Below are 27,292 nucleotides of genomic sequence, written 5' to 3'. Positions count from 1 at the left end.
TAATATAGCTGATGGAGCTCGGACAAGAACACAAACTGAGAAATATCAGACCTCTGACGACAGAATTGCATTTCAGGGCAGAATTTAAGTGCGGATCACAGTCTGAAAAGAAAGCACATCCTAGTTCTGTGGAGCCACATGATACATGGTCAGAAACACATTAACTGTGTGTATACATGTTTAATACAATACCTTGAGGAAGTTCCAGATACTCTTGTCAAAAGCATTTGAAGAGTTCTGAACTTTACTTTGGCAAAAGCCCAAGAGATTTCCAGACAGGAGCGCTGTTTGTAGCTCACTAGATCGCATTAAGAACTCCTTTTCTGTGGTCACCTGACTGATGTACACTTGGCGTGGTGTAGTCTCTTGCGACTGTTGTACGGCTGCTTTCGGAGAGTCAAAAGTGACCAGTTTTCCTCCAAACTGGCAATAAAAAAAGAGACATGGAAACCAAACATAAATTTAGCCTCTCCTGCAAATGCCTGTAGCAGTCAGCAGGACAATACAGGACAGGAGGACGATAGCTAATAATACTGTCATTTCATTACATACCGCAACTATTCACCTCTGCAGATACTATACAGGTGAAAGAGCTTTGGCTATCTATATACATTAGGTTAATGTTGGGTAAAACTACAAATCACAGTGGGATCCGCATGGCCTGTACTACAAGGCTAAGAGGTAAAACATGACAATACATTTGTAAGACTGGTCTGAAACGTTCTGGCTGAAGTTTTGATACACTCAGTTCCCTGTACCCCTGACATCTGCAATCGGAGAGGATGAATGTACGCACCACTGGAAAGCATCATATCTTACGGGAAAATAGTGAATGTTTATTTACAAAGCAAAGTAAGGCCAAGTTCACATCAGCTTCTTTTAAGTTCATTGTTCTGATATGTCATAGAATCAGAACAACAGATTGAAAAAACTAGCTATCATGACATTAGCTCACCGCAAAAGACACTCCAACCGGTCTTCTAATCCATCGAGGAGGCTTTTTTAATGGAGGAATTACAGTGGTCTGTGTGGCCTGCTGTGGCACTTGGAGTGGAGGTAGAGGTTGTCCTGTTCCGAATGGATCCAAGTTGTTGAAAGAGGAAGATATCTGGGGAAAAAGGTGAGAAGTACAGCCATATTAATTTTGAATAACAGTATACTATAATAATAACGCTAGGTTCACACTAGCGTTCGATCTCCGTTCTCAGCTTTCCGTCTTCTGCATGTAGAAGGCGGAAAGCTGTCAGAGCGGGTCCGGCCGTGAGCGGTGGTGAACGTTTTATGCTCTCCACTGCAAAACCGGCTTTTTAAAACCGGACATACAGTACTGCATGTCAGACTGTGTCCGATTTTAAAAAACTGGTTTCGCGGCGGAGAGCATAAAACGCTCACTGCCGTTCACGGACGGACATCTTTCAAACCCATTCAAATGAATGAGTATGAAAGAGTCCTGCAGGTTTCCGTCTCCTGCCTCTGTTTTGTGCAGGAAACGGAAACCTGCAGAACGGAGACTGGGCGCAGATGTGAACGAGCCCTTAGATGCAAAATGCATGATCCAAAAAAACTCCAAAAACACAGAAATGAAGACCGCTTTGGCTGGCCCAGAGAAGAACGCTCTTGAAAGTAGAATTAAAGCTGACTGAAATGCCACTTGTGACTCTAAACAATGTTAACTGTGTATTTAGTCCTTATCACTTTATTGGGGTGTTATGACATTTAGGGGCCCCAGTCCCATTATATTGATACCTTCACATTATATATTGCCCCTTTATTAGGCTACATATAATATATTGACTCCTTTATAGGCCCCCATACAATATACTGTTCCCTTAAGAGGACCCCATACAGTAAAGGACTTCTGTTACAGGTGCCCACATAATAAAGTGCCCTCCACATACAAAGGTACTGGCTGATTTACAACTGCCTAACCCCAGGCCTGTCCACTGCATAGACAGCAGTGGGGATAGGCAAGTAAAAATCAGCAGTTAACAGCATATATAGAAAAAAATAGGAGCTGGTATCTGGCTGCTATGGAGGTAGCTATACCCCTGCTGCTATTTGGGACAACACATGGGTCCTTGTGGTTGGAGGGATGCCCAAGTGTTAGACCCAAACTGATCAAACACTTATCAGCTACATGTAAGTGCTTAATCCATCATATACCAATCTTTACTTATGTCTTATCAGACATCTATACAATTATGAGGTGGAACAGAGGTAAAAACAAACATGCTGGAAGCAGAACAACTTCTCAGCATTGCTCACATGACCCTTAAAGAGGAGACAGATTTCAGTATGCCTATCCCTGCTTATGCCAGTTTACATTCTATGTAAATATTGGAACACACCCTTTCAGCTTGGCTCCTCTGCTGAGCATCAAGGCTTCCACCCATGACAGAGTACACACTGACCCAACCGTCAAAGGATGCAGCGGAAAACACAGATGGATTTCGTGGACACCACTGGACGTCAAAGCACCACTGGTTTATGACTGGCAATTCATAGACCACCTAGATTTACAAAAGAAAATAGAAAATCATGGTCTGGAATTCATTTTGCATAATAAAATTACCAATCTATAAAGATAAGAAAGGGTTAATATTCGAGAATGATCAAAATATCATGAATGTAGGAGTCCTGGGCAGGAATTGCAGCAGTTTGCTTTAATTGATCTTGTAACACACCTTTAAATGAAGGTGAACAAATATAAGTATAGAAGGACAAACAACCAACCTCACTTGTGTTTGGGTTCCAGCACAGTATACGATGGTCTTTAGAACTGCTGAGCAGTAATTCGGGGTCGTCTTTGCTCCATGAGATGGACAGAATACCCCTATGTATAGAAAATAGGAAACTACCATAAACAGCTGAACTTACTGAAACATTTAGGCTCCTTGCACAAGACCGAGTGTGCCAACCAAGGGTAGGCTGGGGCGCAGTGGAAAGACATCCAATGCATTCATATCTATGGGGGCCTCAGCACCTTGTCTTGCACACTCATATTCATTAGGCCTACAACATTACATTATCTGCGCCATATAGTCCCATGAAAGAGATGATTGGTAGCTGAAAACAGCATATACAAATTTAACATTTTTAATGTAATTGTGTTGAAAAATAGACAAGTTTCCTCTGTACCTTGTGTGATTCTCTAGCATTTTCAGAGGGGAACTAGCAAAGCGCAGATCCCAAACTTGAACAACTGGTAAGCGATCGTCTTCCGATGAAAGAACAAGTTGAGTTGCTATCTCTGGATGCCATAACATTCCTGAAAGGTGCATCTTGGAGAGAAAGAAATCAGAACAACAGTCAAAATATGCCATCAATCTCGTTCCCCTCACGTGTCTGAAAATGGACAACTGACATCTTCCCACATTCTTTGTTCAGGGATCATCTATGACCTGAGGAAAGGGGTGGGATGCAGCTCTCCCCGATTCTGCTGACCCAGCCGGAACACAGTATTGGGGAAAAAGGATCCCGACTCAGTTCTTTAAACTTTCTGACAAGCTGTGGACAGCACCACTCCAATACTCGCTTCCCAGCACCATTGCCTTCTTCCGGCTATAGGAACACGACATGTCACAGTATTACATTTGGAGCAGGGGAAAAGCATGGCTGGGGAACAGAAAGACAAGTACTGGTGGGGGTCATTTTATTGTATGGGGGTAGTAGTGGGGGTCTATGTACAGCAATGCACTCGGAGCAGGGAAAAAGCATGGCTGGGGAGCAGCAAGACAAGTACTGGTAGGGTTCATTGTATGGGTGCAGTGGTGGGGGCAATTTTACTATATGGACCTTTCCAATATTACAGGGGTCCGACAGTCAATGCCACTGCAGAACTGCAAGTAGACCGGTAATGTTACCATACCAGGAGCTGTGTTGCTCACTGCCAGTACGGGTCTCATACAGCTGATCTGCAGGGGTCTGACTGTTGGACCCCCACAGATGCACCATTGATGTTTTATCAGATTATTTTGAAAGTACTACAGGATAGAAAATATAAGTATATCTGCGGTCAATATACTGTACTAAACAGGCACCTTTTGCATACCCTTCACTAAATCAACTTGTGGTCTCCACAAGGTAACAAGTTATCTCCCTAAAACCATACTTACTTACACAGATAAGCCATGAGTGTACAAGTTTGTTCTGACCCTGGGTCATGTTCCCAGCACCCAGCCCTCAAGTCACTAGCTATATGTACTAAAAGGATCAGGAAACTAAATTATAATAGTGAAGCCAAACTACGTATGAACATGGGGGAAGAGGAGAAGACAGAATGACTAGGAGCCAATTCCAATCATGTAACCAGCCCAGAAACCAATGGTTTGTCTGCAACAGAACCTGGGGAAAACTCATACATAAAACACTCCCTGGAGAAACTATTTCAAGGAAACTTCATTTTCAAATTTCATAAAACTAAAATGTATATATAAAAAAAAAACCAACAAGAAATAAGTACAATTATTTTTCGTGTCACTATTTATGTGGCATCTAGTAGTTTTCAGTTTGGTAATTCTGTACATTACCATTTAACATGCCGGTCATTCACTTACCCTGTTACTGTGGTCGCTGACTTTTATCACTGGCTCATTTTTACGGAGGTCCCAGACAACAGCTTTACCGCTAGGATGAGCAGACGATAAGATGTGCTGAACCTGCTGGTTCCAGGAAACAGCACTGACGTCTTCTACTGGCTGAATACAAAAAAATATTAGAAAAAGGTCACTCTTAGTGGGTGGTATATGTCCCCAAAAAGTGGCAAACTCTACAAAATCAGAAAGGGTTCTTCTTCTGAGACAGTTCTATTGTACCTGTATTAGCTCTGTCAAAGAGACAAGTTGTTCTTATAACCTTGTTATGAAATCCATATGAGCAAGCTTTCTTGGTTGTTTTGAGAACTTCCATAGAAATTAATAGAAAGACACATGTGGTTGTAGGACGCAGGTCCCCAATCCCCATGCTTGAGATCGAAGTCCTACATCAATGCCTGTTTGCAATGCCCTCCATTGTAGCTGAAAGAGTCCTTGCTCTTACGGTACATTTTCCGATGGATTACCCCACATATATCACATTTATTAAAGGGGTTGCCCAATAGAAAACATGGCTTCTTTATTCCACAAATGCCACTAAACCTTTTTACAGGGTGAGTGTCGTATTATAGCTTAGCTCCATTGAAGTGAATGGGACTGAGCCACAGTACCTGACTAAACCTGTAGCTAGGTGTGGTGCCATTTAAGGAAGACATTAGGTCTGTTCTTCTACTGTTGAAAACCCTCTTAATAATTGTGGTGAATCTAGTATAGAAAGCCGGTCAGTGGTCTAGAGTTAATACTGGCTGTATTATAATTCTCCTGCCTTCTCCTCGTCCCGGCCCTGCTGTTATTATATTCAATAGGAAGAGGAAACACCATGTCAAGTAACATTGCACCCCTTTTATTGGAGCAGTCAGGGTCTCAGCCCCAAATTTAGAAAAAGGCTTTAAATATGTTATACGTAACCCAAAACAATGTCATGAAAAATAGGACTCTACCTGCATAAAACATGACCTTGTAGGACTACATGGAAGGGAATAGGATTATTTCACCTCTTGGAAGGTAGAAAGGCAAACAATGAAAGAAATAATCTCCATGTCTTGAAGGCCAAAAGAAGCAGCATCCTTTCTCAAGGAAATGGAGCCTTTATTGGACTATCTGAAGGAATGGCGATGGCTCAGTATAATGCCCATTACAATGCAATGTACTGTGACTGGGGTGATAGACTGGTGACAGGCTCCCTTTTAAGCTTACCTGGGATTTTGCTCCTGGGGTCATTGGCACACAGAAATTATTTAGGTCCCATATGAAGACTTCAGAATCATTGGCACCAGAAGCCAGGAGATTGTTCTGGAAAGGGAAATGACATATGGGCTTAGAAAAGGCCATAAACACTTTCAATGACTGTTCAATCCATAAATTTGTGCACAAACACTAAGCAAAAATTAACCATCCTAAGCAGGTCGTGCCAGGTTGGCAGGAATTAATCTCAAATGAGTGAACAGAAGGACTAAAGTCCACCCACTATTCACTATAAAGATTGCCATCCATTCACGTGATTGGAGCAGCATTGAACCCTGAGCAATGTAGGATTTTTTCGTTGGTAAAAATCTCGATACCTTTGGGGTTGCAAAAAGACTCCATTCACTAACCTGAATGAAGGAGCTGCAGGGCCACATGGCAGCTAAAGTGGTCTTGTAGCCCTAGACTAAAGCAGGCCTAAACAGGTGTAGGGATCAACAACAACTACAACCTAATGTTCGACATTTACATACAACGCAGCACAAAATGTAACACAAAGCAAAAATGTCTGTGACATGAATTGAGGTATAGGCCATTCAACAGTACGAGTTGCATCTGTAATACCTGAAAAGGGTTTAGGTCAAGTGCTCGAACAGGACCTGTGTGTTTTCCATTCTTAGCGATAATCAGTTCTTCCCCAGATGTCAAAATTTGTGAAGCGCTGTATAGTGTTATTTCTCCATTATCTCCACCCCCTACAATCACTCCAGAAGGTCCGACTGAATCTCCTTCAAAGCTGCCCCAGATGATCTTATGAAATCTGAAAGACAAGTAGGAATTCAACACTAGTAAAATAGTCGTGTAGTCTGTAAAGCAGAAACAAGACGTCCATCCGGTTCAACCTATAATCCTGCCATGTTCAGCCAATGAAAGGCAAAACACAATTTTCCTCATTTTAGTTGAAAAATTCCTTCCTGGCTCCAATCTGGCAATGGGAATAATCCCTGACACCTAACCCCAACTATCTAATATCCAGATCCTGTTATATCAGCTCCTTATTAGACGTTTCTTCAACACAATTGTCTAGGACAAAAACCAATGAAGTCAGTCGAAAGACATCATTCACTTGCTTTTTGCTGTTTTCTTCAGCCGTTTAACCAATTGCAGACATTCGGGCTAACTCCGCTATATCCGTACTAATACATTAGTTATGAATTGTCTTTTGTCCAAACTAAGTAACCCTAGTTTTGATAATTCCTCTATTACTGTATTCTATTTTTATTACTTCTATTATCGTACTTTGAACCTGCTCAAGTTTCACTAAGTCTTCCTTGTGCGCTGGTGCCTGGAACCGTATACAATATTCCATATGTGGTCTGACTAGTGTCAGGACTCTTTGCATCATGTGTATCCATGCCCCTTTTTGATGTACCCCATGATCTTACATGCCCTGGTAGCAGAGGCCTGGCACTTGTTGCTAGACCTAAAGGGATTATTCAGCTTTAAAATTGATAGCCTTTACTTAAAGGGATCCTATCTTTTAAACACAATTTTTTCTCCCCAACATGTTGGAACAGCCTTAAGAAAGGCTATTCGTTTCCTACCTTTCTTTTTCTTCTCTGCGCCGCCGTTCGCCTGCAATCCCGGTTTTACTCGGTATGCAAATGAGCTATCTCGCAGCACTGGGGGCATCCCCAATGCTGCCAGAGCGCTCTCCAGTGCCGCCTCCATCTTCTTCTGCGACGAGGCCTTCACCGCGTCTTCTTCCGGCGGCGTCTTCTTACTTCTAGGCCTCAGCGCAATTCGACTGCGCATACCCGTCAGCCACAAGAAAATGTCCGCTTACAATACTGTGGAAGCAGCCATAATTTCTTGTGGCCGTGGACATGCGCAGTCGCCTTGCCCTAGAAGTAAGAAGACGCGGTGAAGACCTCGTCGCAGATGAAGATGGAGGCGGTGCTGGAGAGCTCTCTTGCAGCATTGGGGACGACCCCCAATGTGGCGAGAGAGCTCATTTGAATACCAAGAAAAACCGGGATTGCAGGCGAACGGCGGCGCGGAGAAGAAAAGGAAAGGTAGAAGACAAATAGCCTTTCTTAAGGCTATTCCAACATGTTAGGGAGAAAAAATTGTGTTTAAAAGATAGGATCCCTTTAAGATAGGCAGGGGTGCACTGTAAAGACCCCAAAGATAAGCAATTTATCTGGGGGGAGTTTGTGCTCCTCACAAGCCATATTATTAGTAGTGGCAGATATTGCTAAGACTTGAAAGAGCCATTGCTACTAACAGACAATGCCATGAGCTCAGTCAGTGTTGTCTCATACCTGTTGGCTACTGGAAAGACACCTTTTTGTTTCATTTCTGTTTGAGGGTCCCCAAAATCCACCTCAAAGATCTCAAGGGCTGCACTGGTGTTAAAGGAGGCATCAAGCTGTTGTGCAGAAGTACCTTGAAAACATAAAAAAAATAAAAAGATGTTACAATTTACAGCCAAAGGCCAAATATATGTCCAGTATACTGCAGAGTACTAAAATGTTAAAGAACATTGTCCGTATACATATGCAGTAAATTCTATATATATCCATGATATCCTGTATACTGTAGCGTACCTGTAGCTAAGCAGATTGGGTACTGTTTGGCTGGACTCCAGGACTGGACAGCAGATCGCTCAATTTCTTTCAACTTCATTTTCTAAGGTACAAAAAAAAAAAATGGAAGTTGTATTTAGTACATTCACAGAGAACCCATAGGACAAAGTAATACCCATTCACACTCTCCAGACAGGGCTCTACTCTGCTGCAGATTTGTCAGAGTTTGCAGCAGGTTTCAGCTATTTTATTGTTACAGGATTAGGGATTGTTATTGGTATTTTATTGTTATAAGTTTCACCTATTTCATAGACTACCTGTCCCACCTTTAGGTCTGGACGCCATTGCCAATAGGCAATCATATCAATGGGGGGACAGAGTGCCCTTCAATATGTCAAAACACTTAGATGCCATGGTCACTGACTACTCTAATCCATGTTGTCGACTTTGGGTGGCAGCTGTTAACATGGGCACAAACACTGCCCAATAATCACTGTACAGCCCAGCACTGTATAGTAAGGGGTTATGGGATAAAGGGCTCAGCAGACATGTTTTGTCCGATTAGAAAATTCCTGCGTATATTATAATGTGCGGCAGCCCTTATGAGGAGGTCCTCAGGGGCATGGGTTATATGGGACACCTTATTAGCCAAAAGAACACATCAAATGTAGACAGCCTTGAAGATTAATATCACTTGTGTGACATTTACGGGAGGCGGCAGTGCAGAGGTTCAGGTGTGTGCGTGGAACGGCCTCACTAAAGGGTACGAGCAAGGTACTAGGCGCAGTCATAGATCCCTACTAGCACAGAGCTCATTATACAAATAAAAAAAAAAAAACAGCTATTGTATGGGGGCCACTGGGGACTGTATTATAAAGGGTGGGGGCCACTGGGGAAAGCATTGGATATACTGTGTGGGGGTGCCCCTGGGGAGAGCATTATGCTGTGTGGAGGGCCTCTGGGGAGAGCATTATACTGGTTGTGGGAGCCACTGGGGAGAGCATTATACTGTGTGGAGGGCCACTGGGGAGGGCATTATACTGGTTGTGGAAGCCACTGGGGAGGGCATTATACTGTGTGGAGGGCCACTGGTGAGAATTAGGGTACAGCTGCTAAAATATTTGGTTTTCAAGTTTAGGAGCCAATTGCTTCTAGGTCTGTTCTTAGACTGTATCACTGCACATGACATGTTATTTCCGGTAACATTTGTAGATTTAATGCTCCTTTAGCTACAAACAATTCCATCCATTCAGCCACTAAACAAAATGAGTGACAACTATGTGACAACCATTGTCCTGAAGCAGCACCGGTTTCTCCACCAAGGAAGAAAAAGGCATGGGCGTATAAAGACAATAACCACCAATATCTCCTCCCTCGCTCTGCCGTCTAAACATGAAGAAATGTCAAGACTTGTTGCATGAGTCAGTGAAGGTGGAGGCGCTCGGCTGCAGACACAGAAATAATTAATAGGCATTTAATAATATTTAATAAGTGTCACAAAATGTAGCCAAGCACTTTCCATGATACATAAATCATCCCCAATTAATAAGACACTTGTAATATGTGATGGAATGACCAGGGAAAACCAAAGTATATCAAGGTAGGTGAAACACTAAGAGCCAGAGCCCAAATCAGGACAAGTATATACAATTGGGTGACTATCATATAGTAGGGTGTATTATATGTTTATTAAAGGGGTTGTCCAGGATAGCCCATTTTTTTGCAAGGAGGCCGGGGAAGGCAAGTTCTCAGTGATCCAGTGTCTCCCATCATGGGCTGCACCTCGGAAAAACCCGACGACCAATCAGCAGCCTAAGGAAAGGACACGGGACATCACTCACAAACGTCCAATGTGACGTCCCGGTTCCTTTACCTCCATGACCAGATAACTGAGCTGTAGCTGGGAGGTTATGAAGTAGAAAACACTCTTTTAACCAAAGGAGACTGTGGAAAATACCCTGTTCTTCATGGAAAAATTTAAGAGGAACTCAGACCGTCGAATTATGACGAATATACAAAAGTTAGAGCACCCATACCCTCTTATAGACAATAACGGTAATCTACACCAGGTGACAAGCTTGTGCAACGTGGCTTGGAGGACATCTTGGATATAACCTTGGGGTCTAGGGAGACGTCTGAAGACCCAAGCATTGAAATGTAGACACCACCTGCGCTGAGTGTGTCCCAGATAGACAACGCCATATTGTCCCCAGTTTATAAGCAGGGCAGGACCATCTCCAAAATCTACACCAATTTCTACCATAAAGTATATTATATCCACAGTGTAATGAAACATAACAGCCAGGCCACATCATCCCTCCACTCCATAACACTGCGTATCCAAGTTCTTTCTGTGGACACTGAACTGGAAGAGAAATCCTGTTTCCTGCTGCGAATCGGTTTCCAATCTTCCTTCCATCTCCTGTCATTCCCATTAAGTAATAGAACGTAAATGAAAACATGTCACTTTATATACATCTGTCACCTCCCAACGTCAGATGGCAATGACGGAGATTGAACTTGGCATTAGCTTTTCAATTCTACATCACAGACGACGGACGCCATTCATACCTGGGACAGGGAGACTACGCTCATGGGCAGTCAATGCTCCACCGGCACCAACGTGGAGAATTGCTCAAATAAATCCCATTTGTCATATGCTGACCCAAGGGCATAACCTCTTTTGCAGGAAATGTGCTTTTTCTGGCTTGTACAAAGAAAGCGCAGCAGTCAGACATGGCTTTTATCATTTCTGCATCTGAAGGATGAATATCTGACATTCTCACTAAAAGTCATGACTTGGGGTAAGCGTCCTCGTGTGTGTGCTAGGGAAAAAATAGGTCATTTTGTTATGTGCTGCTCTTCCATTTACCGTCTGTTTGTCAGAAGGTGCGATACAACCTGGAGACTACTAAATGGCCACAAAAATTTCAATTTGACATAAGTTGTAGTAATACATTTATCAGGTCCTTTTTATTCAAATCAGATTTTGGCATGACCCATTTAAAGAGGACCTTTCATGTCGTGTTATATAATGTTGAATTCAGCTTTGCTGGTAAGTGTCTCATTGCAGAGATATCGGTACTGATATCACTGCACTGTCAGAAGGGTTTGCCTAACAGTTCAGCATCATTGCTGGGTGCTGTGGATTGCCCCCCTGACAGTACTCTGCCATACCCTTGTACTGTCAGGAAGGGGTTCCTCACAAAACTGCTGAAAGTATTCTGCGGTCACCTGAGCACAACGGCCCCCTCATATGGTTGACTGGTGGCAGCGTCAGGAGATAGACCACCCTGATCCGATAATCGTGGCCTATCCGAAGAATAGGCCACCAATATTAAACATAGGAACACTCTGTTAAAATACACCTGCCCAATTTTGTATATGTCCCCACAAAACAGCCCTGACCCATTAACATATGGACGAAAAAGATCCTTTAAGGCTAAGGCCCCATGTGGGGAGCCGCGACGGAAACATGACAGCGTTTTTCAAAAAGTCTTTCTGCTTCTGTTATACCTATACAGGAACTGCCGCCGTTTCCGTATGTATAAGCGTTTTTGAAATCGTAGTATTTCTGCTGTAGATTTTTTTTCTGAAGTGTGTGGATGGGATTAGCCATACTCGCAACATGGAGCTCCAGCATAAAGGAGTTGTGGAAGTCTTTAGTATAGGTCAATAATATCAAATTAGTGAAGGTTCCAACTACTGGATCCTCCGCCCACCAGCCATTTACTTCAAAGTGTCCATGCCACACCGCCATACATATTGTAGTGACTATGTAATATTGTAGCCAACAGCAGCTCCGTCCCATTCACATGAATAGGAATGAGCCGCACAAACAGTAATGTGCAAAAGTGTAAGACGAGTGTGAGAAAGATGCTGCACAGTGAGAATACTTAGAAAAATACAAGTGTTCAAAGTTTATTTGTGTTCAACAAAATGAAGAGAATGAACAAAAGAGAAATCTGAAGGTGCACTTGTAGACGGTTTTTGAAGGATGTGAGGTGGGAGATTGTTCCAAACACCTTGAAGAATCAAGAAAAAAAAAATCTTCTGTGGATGTAACTTGGAGGAATCCTTCTGTCTCTTCATGTAATCCCAGATGGACCTGATGATGTTGAGATCAGTGAGGGCCATTTCACTTCCAGGACTTCTCCTCCAAAGGGCGGTCACACAAACTATGGATGCCATTTACAGTTCTCTTTTGTTCATTGACTTCATTGTGTTAAATGACTAAAATAAATTATTAATACTCTATATCTTTGCAGCAGTTTTTTTTTTACCACAAATGACAAACTTCTGCACAATACTTCTATACCAGATACAGTTGGGAGTTGAGCCCTTCAATGGACTAGGCTTGTTTTTCCAAGTGCCTCCTTACGCTTCGTTCACATCTGCATTCGGTATTCCATTCGGGGAGTCCGCATAGAGACCCCCTGAATGAAATACCGAATGCAACTGCAAGCGATGTGCATTGAAAGCACATGGACCCCATAGACTATAATGGGGTCCGTGTGTTTGCCGCGCACTGCCCGCATGAATCATGCGGGACAGGAAAATAAATTACTTTCCTGTCCGCATGATCCCTGCGGAGATCTGGCGGCAAGCACAAGGACCCCATTATAATCTATGGGGTCCATGTGCTTTCACTGCACACCGCTTGCAGTTGCATTCGGTATTCCGTTCGGGGGGGGGGGGGGGGGTGTCCTCATGCGGACACCCCTGGATGGAATACCAATGCAGATGTGAACGAGGCCTAAGATAGAGATCTCAGAAAGCTTCCCCGCTGATCAGCTGCACCTCTACATTGTTGATCTGGTGCGGTGACACACAATGTGTAAGAGCTGTGCCTAGTATAGTAGATTTACTGCAGCTCTGTCCCAATCAAGTGAAAGGAACAAGGCTAGATGTAATGCATGTTCAGCTGGGCGGTGGGGGCTCCTGGTACCAGACTTGTTTTACCAGCATATCCTGCAGATTCTCACTTGGACTGAGGCTAAGTCAACACCTAGGACTCTGTCACATTCTTCACATTTTGCAGTGTATCATGTTGCCGGGATTTTCTTCTTTTATTATTACTGTTGAAGATGGTTAAACTTGGTAACATGTGTACCTGCAATCGGTGGCCCTGACAACTGATCCTGGAGTACGGCAACTAAGGAGGACGATTCTTTGTGCAGGAATACGTTATTTCTGTATATAGGCAAAGCAACGTAATCTACGATTATGGCACTGGCTACAAGACAGTCTGAAAGGCTTCGCCAAAATGGTTTTACCCTCTAAAGGAGCTTTCTAGGACATTTAAGTCGATTACTTATCCTTAGTATATATCAGGAATTAAAGATCTGTAGGGATCTGATATCCAGGACCCATGCAGATCAGCCATTTGAAATGACAGCATTGCAATACACTGAGCTGCAATATAAAGCACAGCCACTACTCAACCATAGAGTATTGTGCTTGGCAAGTACTGAAGAGGTTGCGGCAGCTGATCTGCCGGGGAGCTGAGCATTGGGATCCCTTTCGATCTTTAATTGATGGATTATAGGTCATCAATTATAAAGCCTGGAAAATCCCTTTAACTTTAAATAATCGTTATTAGAGATGAGCGAACACTAAAATGTTCGAGGTTCGAAATTCGATTCGAACAGCCGCTCAATGTTCGTGTGTTCGAACGGGTTTCGAACCCCATTATAGTCTATGGGGAACAGATACTCGTTAAGGGGGAAACCCAAATCCGTGTCTGGAGGGTCACCAAGTCCACTATGACACCCCAGGAAATGATGCCAACACCTCTGGAATGACACTGGGACAGCAGGGGAAGCATGCCTGGGGGCATCTAACACACCAAAGACCCTCTATTACCCCAACATCACTGCCTAACAACTACACACTTTCCACATTCAAAAAAACCTCTATCAAAGTGGGAAAATACCTGGAAACCTTCTTTACTCCCCAAATGGATGGACACAAACCCCAATTTAAGCTCAACAAACAGTAACAACCACCCCTTTAAATCACGTTCCCCATGACAACCACAAATGGAATAGGCAATGGGAATTCCAAAAGCCCTCACCCTTAACTGTCATTTTGAGTGTGTGTGTGTGTGTGTGTGTGTGTGTGTGTGTGTGTGTGTGTGTGTGTGTGTGTGTGTGTGTGTGTGTGTGTGATGTGGTAAGACCTTCCAAAATTCACTTTTCTAGCCCTTAACATGAGCCCTTCCAAACAAAGTTACATGACCTTAAGCTGAGCTACCAGCAGAGATTGAGGCCCTTGGCATGAGTAGAGCCTTGCACCAGCAGTGTTTTTGGCACTTAGGGTGAGTTGAGCCTTGTACCAGCGTGTGTCCCTTAACATCAGGCGGGCCCTAAGTTCTGCGCTTTGCACAAAAGTTCCACATTAACTAGGCTGAATGGTACAAAGATTAGTAGGCCCGAGAACCAGGAACAGGTCTTGCAATGGCTGTCGGATAACGCTTAAAGCACATTGTCCACCAGCCAGTCAGCCTCTACCTCCTCTTACCCAACAGTCTTGTCCTCCTTCCACCCAAAATTCCCAATCTTCTCAGAACAATAACCCCAACTGTCCCTGCTCCCCAGAGCTGTTCTCCCTTCCTTTGACTGTACCGCAACCTGCCCCTCCATTTCGCGATTCCACGGACCTAACAGACGAGTATCTGTGTCCAGATGCTCAAACACTAGAGTCTCCTCCATTCCATCTCCGGTCGATTTGGTGGCGGATGACCAGCAACCCACCCTCATCGACGACGATGAGACGCAGTTGCTGTCAGGGCAGCCAGTTGACATGCGCATTGTGCAGGAGGAGGAGGCGAGACAGGAGTTGGAAGAGGAGGTGGTGGACGACGAGGACACCGACCCCACCTGGACAAGGCAGATGTCAAGCTGGGAAAGTAGTGTGGATGTTGAGGCAGGTGCAGCACCAAAAAGGGTAGCTAGAGGCAGAGACATGTCCAGAGGCAGAGGTCAGCTGCTTTGCCGAAGCCAGGCCAGACCCGGAATGTCCGAAGATGTTCCCTTTTGTACCCAGCCCAGAAAAACTCCCCCATCGAGGGCACGTTTCTTGAAGGTGTAGAGATTTTTCAAGGAATGCGCCGAGGACAAATATAGTGTCGGCTACACAATTTGCCTCTCGAAATCGAGTAGGGGCCCTGAGAAGAGCAACCTGTCCACCACTTCAATGCACCGTCATTTGGAATCCAAGCAATGGAATCAGTGGCAGGCAGCAACGGCAGGACAAACGTCGCCCGCCGTTCATGCCACTGCCTCTGCTCACAGTGCTGGCGATGCACTCCAGAGGACGAGCCAGGACATCACTTCATCTGCCTCCGCCACTTTGTTGACTTCTCCCTCATCCTCCCCTGTTTCTGTCTTATCTCCTTCTCCTGCACCATCAAAGGCACCATCAGGCGCTTCTTTACAACAACCCACCATCTCTCAGACATTGGAGCGCCGGCAGAAATACACCGCTAACCACCCACCCACGCAAGCCTAGAACGCCAACATCGCTAAACTGCTGGCCCAGGAGAGGTTGGCGTTCCGGCTTGTTGAAACTCCCGCCTTCCCGGACCTGATGGCAACTGTGGCACCTCACTATGCCGTCCCTAGCCGTCTCAACTTCTCCCGGTGTGGCGTCCCCGCCTTGCACCAGCACGTGTCACTCAACATCAGGTGGGCCCTTAGTTCCGCGCTTTGCTGCAAGGTCCACTTGACCACCGACACTTGGACAAGCGCCTGTGGTCAGGGATGCTGCAGTGCTTATCTTTAATGACAGGCAGGGTGAATGTGGTGGAGTCTGTTCCTCGGGTGCAAACTGGGGTGGCCTATCTCCTCTCCCAGGCCAAAATTCATGGCAGGAGTAGACTGAAACCCTACGACGCTGCAACCTCCACCACAGCTACTAGCGGCAAACGCTAAAACACTGGTGTGGGGAGACGTCAGCAGGCGGTGCTGAAGCTCATCAGCTTGGGGGACAGACAGCACAGTGCCTCCGAGGTCAGGGATGCCATCCTGGCTGAGATGGCATTTTTTTTTCCCTGCTACACCTGGGGCCTGGCATTTTTACGCCTGTGATAATGGCTGGAACCTGGTAGCGGCTCTGGAGCTTGCCAGCCTCCAACACGTTCCATGTTTGGCCCACGTCTAACCTAGTGGTGCAAAGTTTTTTAAAAACATACCCAAATGTACCGAAGCTACTGTTGAAAATGCGGCGCTTGTGCGCCCACTTTTGCAAGTGCACAGGAGTCGCTGCTAGCCTAAAAACACTCTAGCAAGGCCTACATCTGTCCAAACACAGGCTGTTGTCCGTCATTCACACACGCTGAAACCCTACAATACCATATCTTGAGCAGGGTGTGTGAGCTGCACAGACCTTTGATGGAGTTCCATCTACAAAACCCAAGGGTTCCTCAAAGTCAGCAACCAAAGTTTCTGCACCATGAGTTTCCAGGGGTGGCAGAGTTATGGCTAGGGGAAGAGGCATGGATAGGGATGATGTCTAGGGGCAAAAGCAGTGTGGATGTGGAGGCAAGCTAAGCAGGAAAAACTGGGGGTACAAGCTAAGGCATGGACTGGGGTGATGTCTAGGGGCAAAAGCAGTGTGGATGTGGAGGCAAGCTAAGCAGGAAAAACTGGGGATACAAGCTAAGGCATGGACTGGGGTGATGTCTAGGGGCAAAAGCAGTGTGGATGTGGAGGCAAGCTAAGCAGGAAAAACTGGGGGTACAAGCTAAGGCATGGACTGGGGTGATGTCTAGGGGCAAAAGCAGTGTGGATGTGGAGGCAAGCTAAGCAGGAAAAACTGGGGGTACAAGCTAAGGCATGGACTGGGGTGATGTCTAGGGGCAAAAGCAGTGTGGATGTGGAGGCAAGCTAAGCAGGAAAAACTGGGGGTACAAGCTAAGGCATGGACTGGGGTGATGTCTAGGGGCAAAAGCAGTGTGGATGTGGAGGCAAGCAAAGCAGGGAAAATGGTGGCTAGAGGCAAAGGGATGTCCATAGGCAGCAAGGGCAAAGATGCAAAACTCTCCCGTTTCAAGAATTTTCCTGACTTGTTTCCCCACAAAACATTCCTGGGAGGAGGGCTGAAACACCACCCTCCTCCTCCTCCGCTGTTAGATTTACCCCAGCTACGAGCTGAAAACGCTGCAACACTGGTGTGGGGAGACGTCAGCAGGCTGGGCTGAAGCTCATCAGCTTGGGAGACGGACAGCACACTGCCTCTGAGGTCAGGGATGCCATCCTGGATGAGATGGCAATTTGTTTATCCCCGCTGCCCCTGGGGCCAGGTTTTTTAGCTTGTTGGAGGGCTCTGGAGCTTGCCAGCCTCCAACACGTTCCATGCCTGGCCCACATGTTCAATGTAGTGGTGCAATGATTTTTAAAAACATACCCCAAATTAGCTGAGCTAAGGGTGAAAGTGCGGCACTTGGACACCCACTTTCCCAAGTCTACAGTACCTGGAGCTAGCCGCAATACACTCCAGCAAGGCCTACATCTGCCTGAAGCACCTACTGTTGTGCGAGGTCACCACACGCTCTAACCCTAGATACCGTATGTTCAGCAGGGTGTGTGAGCAGCAGAGACCTTTGATGGAGTACCAGCTACAAAACCCAAGGGTTCCTCAGAGTCAGCTCCCTCACTTTCTGCACCATGAGTTTCCATGGGTGGCAGACTTATGGCTAGAGGCACAGGCATGGATAGGGGTGATGTGTAGGGGCAAAAGCAGTGTGGATGTGGAGGCAAGCTAAGCAGCAAAAACTGGGGGTACAAGCAGCCGGTGACATCATCACTGACAAGCACAGCTGTCTGTCAGCTGACAGGCTGACTTTCACCAAAATGAACAGACAATGGATAGACTCATCATATACATGTCAGTTACATGACAAATTTAGTGCAATTTGCAAGTCCAAGATGGTTTGGAGATCTGCGGAGAGGAATCTCACCACCTCTTGCGGGTGCCATCATTTGGAAGGCAAGCCCTGGGCTGGGGTGAGAGCAAGCGCAGGATAATCGTCGTTTGGCCTGGCGGCCACTGCCTCTTCCACTGTTGACAGGGCTGGCGCTGCAGTCCAGACCAGGAGCCAGGACACCTCCACATCTGCCTCTGACACTTTGGGGAGTTCACCCTTATCCTCACCTTTTCCTGCCATTTCTCCTTTTGCCCGCGCCATCATGCGCCTCTTCCCAGCAACTCCCCATCTCCCAAGCCTTTCATTTCATGCTAAAGTACAGCGCAACCCACCCACATGCCCAAGGCTTCAACGGCCTCATCTCAAGAAATCTGGCCCAGGAGATGTTGGAATCCCGGCTGGGGGACACTCTGCCCTTTTTGGGCAGAGTGTCTACTGCGCCACCGCACTGTGCCGTCCACACCAGCACTTTCCCCCAAACATGAGGCGGTCCCTAAATTCAGCGCTTAGCCCTAAAGTTCCATGTGACCAGTTACGAATGGACAAGTGCATGCGGACAGGGACGCTACCTTTCAATTTGGGCACAGTGGTTGAATGTAGTTGAGGCGTGGACCGGGTCGCAAAATGTGGTGGCCTGACTTGTCTCCCCACACAACATTCCTGGGAGGAGGGCTGAAACACCACCCTCCTCCGCTGTTAAATTGACCCCAGCTACGAGCTGGAAACGCTGCAACACTGGTGTGGGGAGACGTCAGCGGGCCGTGCTGAAGCTCATCAGCTTGGGGGCCAGACAGCACACTGCCTACAAAGTGAGTCATGCCATCCTCGATGAGACGGCAATGTGGTTTTTGCCACTGCACCTGGGCCCAGGCATGTTGTCATGTGTGATAATGGCCGTAACCTGGGATTGGCTCTGTAGCTTGGCAGCCTGCAACATATTCCATGCCTGGGCCACGTTTTTAACTCATTGCTGCTAATCTTTTGAAAAAGGTACCCCAATGTTCCTGAGCTACTGGTGAAAGTGTGGCGCTTGTGCGGATAGTTTTTAAAGTCTATAGTTGCCGCTGCTAGCCTCTATGCACTCCTACAACGCCTGTACCTGCTGGAACAACGGCTGTTGTGCGACGTCTCCACACTGCTGGCACTAAACATATCATGTGTTGAGCAGAGTGTGTGAGCAGCACAGACCTTTGATGTAGTTCCAACTCCAAAACCCTCGGGTTCGTCAAAGTCAACTCCCTCAGTTGCTCAACCATGAGTGGCCATGGGTGGCAGACTTATGTGAAATCCCATCCCATCCATTGCACTGGACACGAAACATTAGCATGCGCTCAGCACAACTTCGGATATGGCAGATGCGTTAAGCAGGGTGCAGGGTACAACACAGACCAGGCCCGAGCACCAGGAACAGGTGTTAGAAATACTGCAGCATCTGCCATTTCCTTCCAATTTTGGGGTTTTGGACCCGCCACCGACTTGTCTGGACCTAAGTGGGGATCATGAGACACAGTTGCCATCAAGGCAAGCTGTGGTCATGTGCGGTTTGCAGTAAGGGGGCAGTGCGCAATTGGAAGAGGAGTTGGTGGATGACGAGGCCACCGACCCCACATGGACAGGGGTGATGTCTAGGGGCTAAAGCAGTGTAGATGTAGAGGGAAGCTAAATCAACAAAAAACCTGGGTAGAAGCAAAGGCATAAACTGGGGTGATGTTTAGGGGTGAAAGCAGAGTAGATGTGGAGGGAAGCTAAGCAGCAAAAACAGTGGGTAGAAGCAAAGGCATGCAAAACTCTACCCTGTTGGAAGACTTATTCCTAGGTCTGGAACACGTTAATGGCCCCCCTGGACAAATTACTGCCACTCAGGGGCCTAGTGTCACCAGGAGGGACAAGTACAGGCGCATGTTGTGGGAATACCTGGCCGACACCAGCTCTGTCCTCTCCGATCCCTCTGTGCTCTACAGCCTAAACTTATTTTCTCATCTTTTTTTCTGAACTGCACATCTCTTGCCTGCTTCCTTTGGGATCTTAGAAATGGTGGTCCACTTCCACAGATGGTAACTTCAATAGACAGTGTAACGGGAGTAGCTGAGGGATCGCTGTCTTAACCACTTTTTGGCACAAAATTAACTTCCAAAGCCAAATATGGTGCAAGTATATGATGCAAGGACACCTACACACCTATCTCTGACACATTGGGGAGTTCACCCTCATGCGCCCTTTTGGCCTGCACCATCATGCGCCTCTTCCCAGCCACTCCACATTTCCCAAGCTTTTCATTGCAGGCAGAAGTACAATACAACCCACCCCCATGCCCAAGCCTGTAACAGCCTCATCGATAAACTGCTGGCCCTGGAGATGTTGGTGTTTGTTTATGCTTCTGGAGACCCAGGCCTTCCGTCAGCAGATGGCAGCTGGGGCACCTCCCTATGCTGGGCCTAGCCGTTACTACTTCTCTTGGTGTGCTGTCTCTGCCTTGCGCCTGCATGTGTCCCATAACATCAGTCGGGCCCAGAGCTCTGCGCTTTGCTGCAAGGTCCACTTGACCACCGACACATGGACAAGCGCCTGTGGTCAGGGATGCTGCAGTGCTTATCTTTAATGACAGGCAGGGTGAATGTGGTGGAGTCTGTTCCCCGGGTGCAAACTGGGGTGGCCTATCTCCTCTCCCAGGCCATGGCAGGAGTAGACTGAAACCCTACGAAGCTGCAACCTCCACCCCAGCTACTAGCGGAAAACACTGTAACACTGGCATGGGGAGATGTCAGTAGGCCGTGCTGAAACTGATCAGCTTGGGGGACAGACAGCACAGTGCCTCCGAGGTCAGGGATGCCATCCTGGCTGAGATGGCATTTTTTTTTCCCTGCTACACCTGGGGCCTGGCATTTTTGCGCCTGTGATAATGGCTGGAACCTGGTAGCAGATCTGGAGCTTGCCAGACTCAAACACGGTCCACGCATGGCCCACGTTTTCCAACTTGTTGGTGCCATGTTTCTTTGAAACCTACACCATTGTGCCTGATATACAGGTCAAAGTGGGGCCATTTTCGTAAGTGAGAACTAGCCTCTGCTAGGCAGAAAACATTCAGAGCACACTCCTCTCATCTTCGCACCGTTGGCTGGCGGAGGAAGACGAGGGGGTTGGAGTGGCATCTGATGTCCCTATCCCACACGAGGCTAGAGGGTGCACTTCAGTGCATCCCATTGCTTCACCACAAATGGTGTGAAGGGGAGTGGAAAATGGAGGAAATGGAGAGTGACCCTTACAGTTGGGGCCAGCAAAGGCATGCCAAGTAACACACTGGCACACATGGCTGACTTCATCTTGGGTTGCTTTTCAACACATATTTCACATCATGAAGAACAAATAATACTGGATTTTTTCAAGCCTCGAACCCCGGTCTAGGTCTAATGTCTGTTCCTTTCTTATATTAGGGGAGAGGGAAAAAAAATTACTTCAGTGATACGTTTAGCGTACATAGACTGACTATTAATGTGTATCCCACTTAGTGTTGTTAGGGTTACACACCGTCACAACCTGGCTAAAGCTTCTATAGCTGTTAATAAAGTCAACATAACTTTACGGTATCCAAAAAGACAGCTGGTACCGACAGAGAGCAAGACAAATGTCACCCAAAGCTGTGAGCTCTGAACACCCACAGTGACTTTGGCGTCATCATCATTATAAGGGAGTGGGTGGTAATAAATAACTTGGCAGTGCCTAAAACCCAAAAAGCTTATACAACTATATTTACATTAAGATACACAAATGAAACTTTTCAGTAGCATGTCATGAGACAAGCTGATAAGCTCTTCCTTTGTGCAGTGCTATTTGAAAGTTAAACGCTGCCTTTATTTTAATTCTGGAGAAGGTGCAGACATTAGATTTAGAACATGTTGTCTTCATTGTCCAAATCCTCTATATAGGTAACGCGTTTTTCGGGCCGAGCTGTCTGGGAACGAGCTGGTGCAGCACTGACAACCTGGGTGAATATGGCAAGAGCCTGAGATGTAGGGTGAATGAATCCCCAAATTATTTGTGGAATTCCCAGTGAGACAATGGCACTGTATACCAGTATTAAAAATTGTGGGTGCACATAACCCCCATATATTCTTTGAATTCCCAGTCAGACAATGGCACTGTATAGCAGTATTAAAAATTGTGGGTGCACGTAACCCCCATATATTCTTTGAATTCCCAGTCAGACAATGGCACTGTATACCAGTATTAAAAATTGTGGGTGCACGTAACCCCCATATATTCTTTGAATTCCCAGTCAGACAATGGCACTGTATACCAGTAGTAAAAATTGTGGGTGCACATAACCCCCATATATTCTTTGAATTCCCAGTCAGACAATGGCACTGTATACCAGTATTAAAAATTGTGGGTGCACATAACCCCCATATATTCTTTGAATTCCCAGTCAGACAATGGCACTGTATACCAGTATTAAAAATTGTGGGTGCACGTAACCCCCATATATTCTTTGAATTCCCAGTCAGACAATGGCACTGTATACCAGTAGTAAAAATTGTGGGTGCACATAACCCCCATATATTCTTTGAATTCCCAGTCAGACAATGGCACTGTATACCAGTATTAAAAATTGTGGGTGCACATAACCCCCATATATTCTTTGAATTCCCAGTCAGACAATGGCACTGTATACCAGTATTAAAAATTGTGGGTGCACGTAACCCCCATATATTCTTTGAATTCCCAGTCAGACAATGGCACTATATACCAGTATTAAAAATTGTGGGTGCACATAACCCCCATATATTCTTTGAATTCCCAGTCAGACAATGGCACTGTATACCAGTATTAAAAATTGTGGGTGCACGTAACCCCCATATATTCTTTGAATTCCCAGTCAGACAATGGCACTGTATACCAGTATTAAAAATTGTGGGTGCACATAACCCCCATATATTCTTTGAATTCCCAGTCAGACAATGGCACTGTATACCAGTATTAAAAATTGTGGGTGCACATAACCCCCATATATTCTTTGAATTCCCAGTCAGACAATGGCACTGTATACCAGTATTAAAAATTGTGGGTGCACATAACCCCCATATATTCTTTGAATTCCCAGTGAGACAAAGGAACTGTATAGCAGTATTAAAAATTGTGGGTGCACGTAACCCCCATATATTCTTTGAATTCCCAGTCAGACAATGGCACTGTATACCAGTATTAAAAATTGTGGGTGCACATAACCCCCATATATTCTTTGAATTCCCAGTCAGACAATGGCACTGTATAGCAGTATTAAAAATTGTGGGTGCACGTAACCCCCATATATTCTTTGAATTCCCAGTCAGACAATGGCACTATATACCAGTATTAAAAATTGTGGGTGCACATAACCCCCATATATTCTTTGAATTCCCAGTCAGACAATGGCACTGTATACCAGTATTAAAAATTGTGGGTGCACGTAACCCCCATATATTCTTTGAATTCCCAGTCAGACAATGGCACTGTATACCAGTATTAAAAATTGTGGGTGCACATAACCCCCATATATTCTTTGAATTCCCAGTCAGACAATGGCACTGTATACCAGTATTAAAAATTGTGGGTGCACGTAACCCCCATATATTCTTTGAATTCCCAGTCAGACAATGGCACTGTATACCAGTAGTAAAAATTGTGGGTGCACATAACCCCCATATATTCTTTGAATTCCCAGTCAGACAATGGCACTGTATACCAGTATTAAAAATTGTGGGTGCACATAACCCCCATATATTCTTTGAATTCCCAGTCAGACAATGGCACTGTATAGCAGTATTAAAAATTGTGGGTGCACGTAACCCCCATATATTCTTTGAATTCCCAGTCAGACAATGGCACTATATACCAGTATTAAAAATTGTGGGTGCACATAACCCCCATATATTCTTTGAATTCCCAGTCAGACAATGGCACTGTATACCAGTATTAAAAATTGTGGGTGCACGTAACCCCCATATATTCTTTGAATTCCCAGTCAGACAATGGCACTGTATACCAGTAGTAAAAATTGTGGGTGCACATAACCCCCATATATTCTTTGAATTCCCAGTCAGACAATGGCACTGTATACCAGTATTAAAAATTGTGGGTGCACATAACCCCCATATATTCTTTGAATTCCCAGTCAGACAATGGCACTGTATACCAGTATTAAAAATTGTGGGTGCACATAACCCCCATATATTCTTTGAATTCCCAGTGAGACAAAGGAACTGTATAGCAGTATTAAAAATTGTGGGTGCACGTAACCCCCATATATTCTTTGAATTCCCAGTCAGACAATGGCACTGTATACCAGTATTAAAAATTGTGGGTGCACGTAACCCCCATATATTCTTTGAATTCCCAGTCAGACAATGGCACTGTATAGCAGTATTAAAAATTGTGGGTGCACATAACCCCCATATATTCTTTGAATTCCCAGTGAGACAATGGCACTGTATACCAGTAGCAAAAATTGTGGGTGTATATAGCCCCAATTCTATTGCTAGGGGACTTGCAGGGTATTTCTGAGGTGAAGGTGGGGGGGCACACCGTTGGAACGGGGATTTGGGGTGTATATATGGGGTATACGGGAATACACTGTCAGTGTGTTCCATTCAGGATCCTGGGAAAGCTGGGTTGCGGCGATTGAGCCCGTCAGTGCCACGTTACACTGACAAGCTTCTCCCTGGAATTGAAGTTATATGTAAGCCCAATATATTCTTTGAATTCCCAGTGAGACAATGGCACTATATGGCAGTAGCAAAAATAGTGGGTGTATATAGCCCCAATTCTATTGCTAGGGGACTTGCAGGGTATTTCTGGGGTGAAGGTGGGGGGGCACACCGTTGGAACGGGTATCGGGGGTATATATCGGGTATACGGGAATACACTGACAGTGTATTCCATTCAGGATCCTGGGAAAGCTGGGTTGCGGCGATTGAGCCCGTCAGTGCCACGTTACACTGACAAGCTTCTCCCTGGAATTTAGCTCTTATAAGAGCTGTTGGTTGTCTTCTCCTTCCTATCCTAGCCTGTCCCTGCCTACCCAGAATCTAAGCCCTAGCTAGCTGGACGGAAACCTCCGTCCTCGGTGAATTGCAAGCTCAGAATGACGCGAAGCTGGGCGGCGCTGTTCTTTTAAATTAGAGGTCACATGTTTTCGGCAGCCAATGGGTTTTGCCTACTTTTTTCAACGTCACCGGTGTCGTAGTTCCTGTCCCACCTACCCTGCGCTGTTATTGGAGCAAAAAAGGCGCCAGGGAAGGTGGGAGGGGAATCGAGTAATGGCGCACTTTACCACGCGGTGTTCGATTCGATTCGAACATGCCGAACAGCCTAATATCCGATCGAACATGAGTTCGATAGAACACTGTTCGCTCATCTCTAATCGTTATACTTAGTTACCTCCAGTTTCTTACTGCACACAAAATTTTATGAACCAGAAGTCAGCAGTGCCCCCTGTCATTGCTTCCCCTTAATCCAACCAGCCGGGTCACAAAGGACCCAGCTCATTGTCACGAACATGGAAAACACAGACCAGTGATAAGTAACAAGGTTTACAATGTGAATTCAGCCTCTGATCTCTGCTGACACCATGAGTGAAATCACATCAAAACCTAATAGCCTTAGCACGGGAAGCAATGATGGAGAGGCAGGCCGAGCACGTGTCCTGCTGCTTCATTCATTCTCTATGGGAGTCATGTATAGCAGTCAACTACATACAGTGCGCCCATGGAATATTAATGGAGGAGCATAGCACATACCTGGCCTGCCATTCCAGCAGGACTGGAGAACCGACCCTGTTCTCTGGATCAGTGGCGGTCGGAGTAGTCACACCCTAATTGATCATGAAGTTCTCCCTTCCTCTATTAATAGGTGGTAACTTCTAAGGTTGGTACAACCTCTTTCATGGTTTTCTTCTGCCCGGGTGATGATGAGGATAAAATGTGGTAACATCCATAGTCATCACAACATTCAGGCGTCATACTGCAAGTCACTGTGCACTCATCCACAATGCCAATGACAGAAAGTTGGGGGGGTTTGGATAACAATAACTGCTAGATCAGTGGGCCCTGACTGCTGGAACCTCTACCAGTCACCCCAAAAAGGGGGTCTGCAAACCACACTCCACGGAGCAGAAAGACCACGGCCAGGAGAGGTTTATTGAAATCACACGTGGATGCTACTGCTTCTGTGGACTGCAACTCCCACCATGGTGCCTCCTTTACCAATATTAATGAAAGGAATTGTATTGCATCCAAGGCACTGCTGGATTTTTTATTTTTTTTTGCAACTAGAAGTCACAGCTGCAGCCCCCTCAAGGGGTCACAGAGCGACTCATCAATCTTTGGTTGCACAAGGAGTCATGGCCTAAGTCGCCATGTAGCGCTAGGCTCAATTTGTATGCGAATGGCAAAGAGAGGCACAGGACAATGTAGACGAGTGGAGCAGCATCATCATCATCATCATCCAGCTCCTCTTGAACCCATGATAAAAATGGGGCTCCCATTCCGGTTACGGTGGGAAGTCCAACCGTAAGAAACTTGGAGCATATTCACATGAAAAGTGCTTTTTTTCACAGCCGAGTGTACACCAGGGCGTAATGAATTTTAACAGATTCCCTATAGACGGATCTATGAGAATGGTCGGTTCTATACTTTAATAGATTGGTCACACGGCCGTTGTGTGAATGGATCCCCTAATGTCTATGGGCCGTGTGGTGGCCATTAATACAACCGCTCGCTACTATCATGTCATGTGACTAAACACTTACTGACACATCACCTGTCCAGTGGATTGGGATTACCAGACTACCCCTTTAGGGCTATGTTCATATCTGCGTAAAGAATCCCCAACACAGACACCAGTAGAAATCCCAGAGCAACAAGTTCTGCAAGGCCAGCTTTGTCTTCCAATGAGATCTGTATAAACAATGACCAGAACCCCATTATTGTCAATGGGGTCCCTCGCGGTCCTTCATTTAACAGATC

The 27,292-nt window shown here is 45.7% G+C and overlaps 1 protein-coding gene across 4 annotated transcripts in view; it reads right to left on the bottom strand.

Moving 5' to 3' along the window:
* Positions 1–27,292, bottom strand: part of SEC31B (SEC31 homolog B, COPII component) — a 61,983-nt gene that overhangs the window by 33,755 nt on the left and 936 nt on the right. For all 4 annotated transcript variants that reach the window (XM_075258161.1, XM_075258162.1, XM_075258163.1 and 1 more), the window contains exons 2-11: positions 8,387–8,468; positions 8,102–8,225; positions 6,402–6,597; positions 5,790–5,885; positions 4,557–4,697; positions 3,139–3,281; positions 2,734–2,833; positions 2,349–2,510; positions 956–1,108; positions 193–423 (exon numbers count right to left, since the gene is read on the bottom strand). In XM_075258161.1, coding sequence (XP_075114262.1) covers positions 193–423; positions 956–1,108; positions 2,349–2,510; positions 2,734–2,833; positions 3,139–3,281; positions 4,557–4,697; positions 5,790–5,885; positions 6,402–6,597; positions 8,102–8,225; positions 8,387–8,468 — 1,428 coding nt within the window. The remainder of the gene's footprint in view (positions 1–192; positions 424–955; positions 1,109–2,348; positions 2,511–2,733; positions 2,834–3,138; positions 3,282–4,556; positions 4,698–5,789; positions 5,886–6,401; positions 6,598–8,101; positions 8,226–8,386; positions 8,469–27,292) is intronic.

This window comes from Leptodactylus fuscus, chromosome 10 (assembly GCF_031893055.1).
Source record: "Leptodactylus fuscus isolate aLepFus1 chromosome 10, aLepFus1.hap2, whole genome shotgun sequence".
Taxonomy (NCBI): Eukaryota; Metazoa; Chordata; class Amphibia; order Anura; family Leptodactylidae; genus Leptodactylus; species Leptodactylus fuscus.
This window is presented reverse-complemented; position numbering and strand designations above follow the sequence as displayed.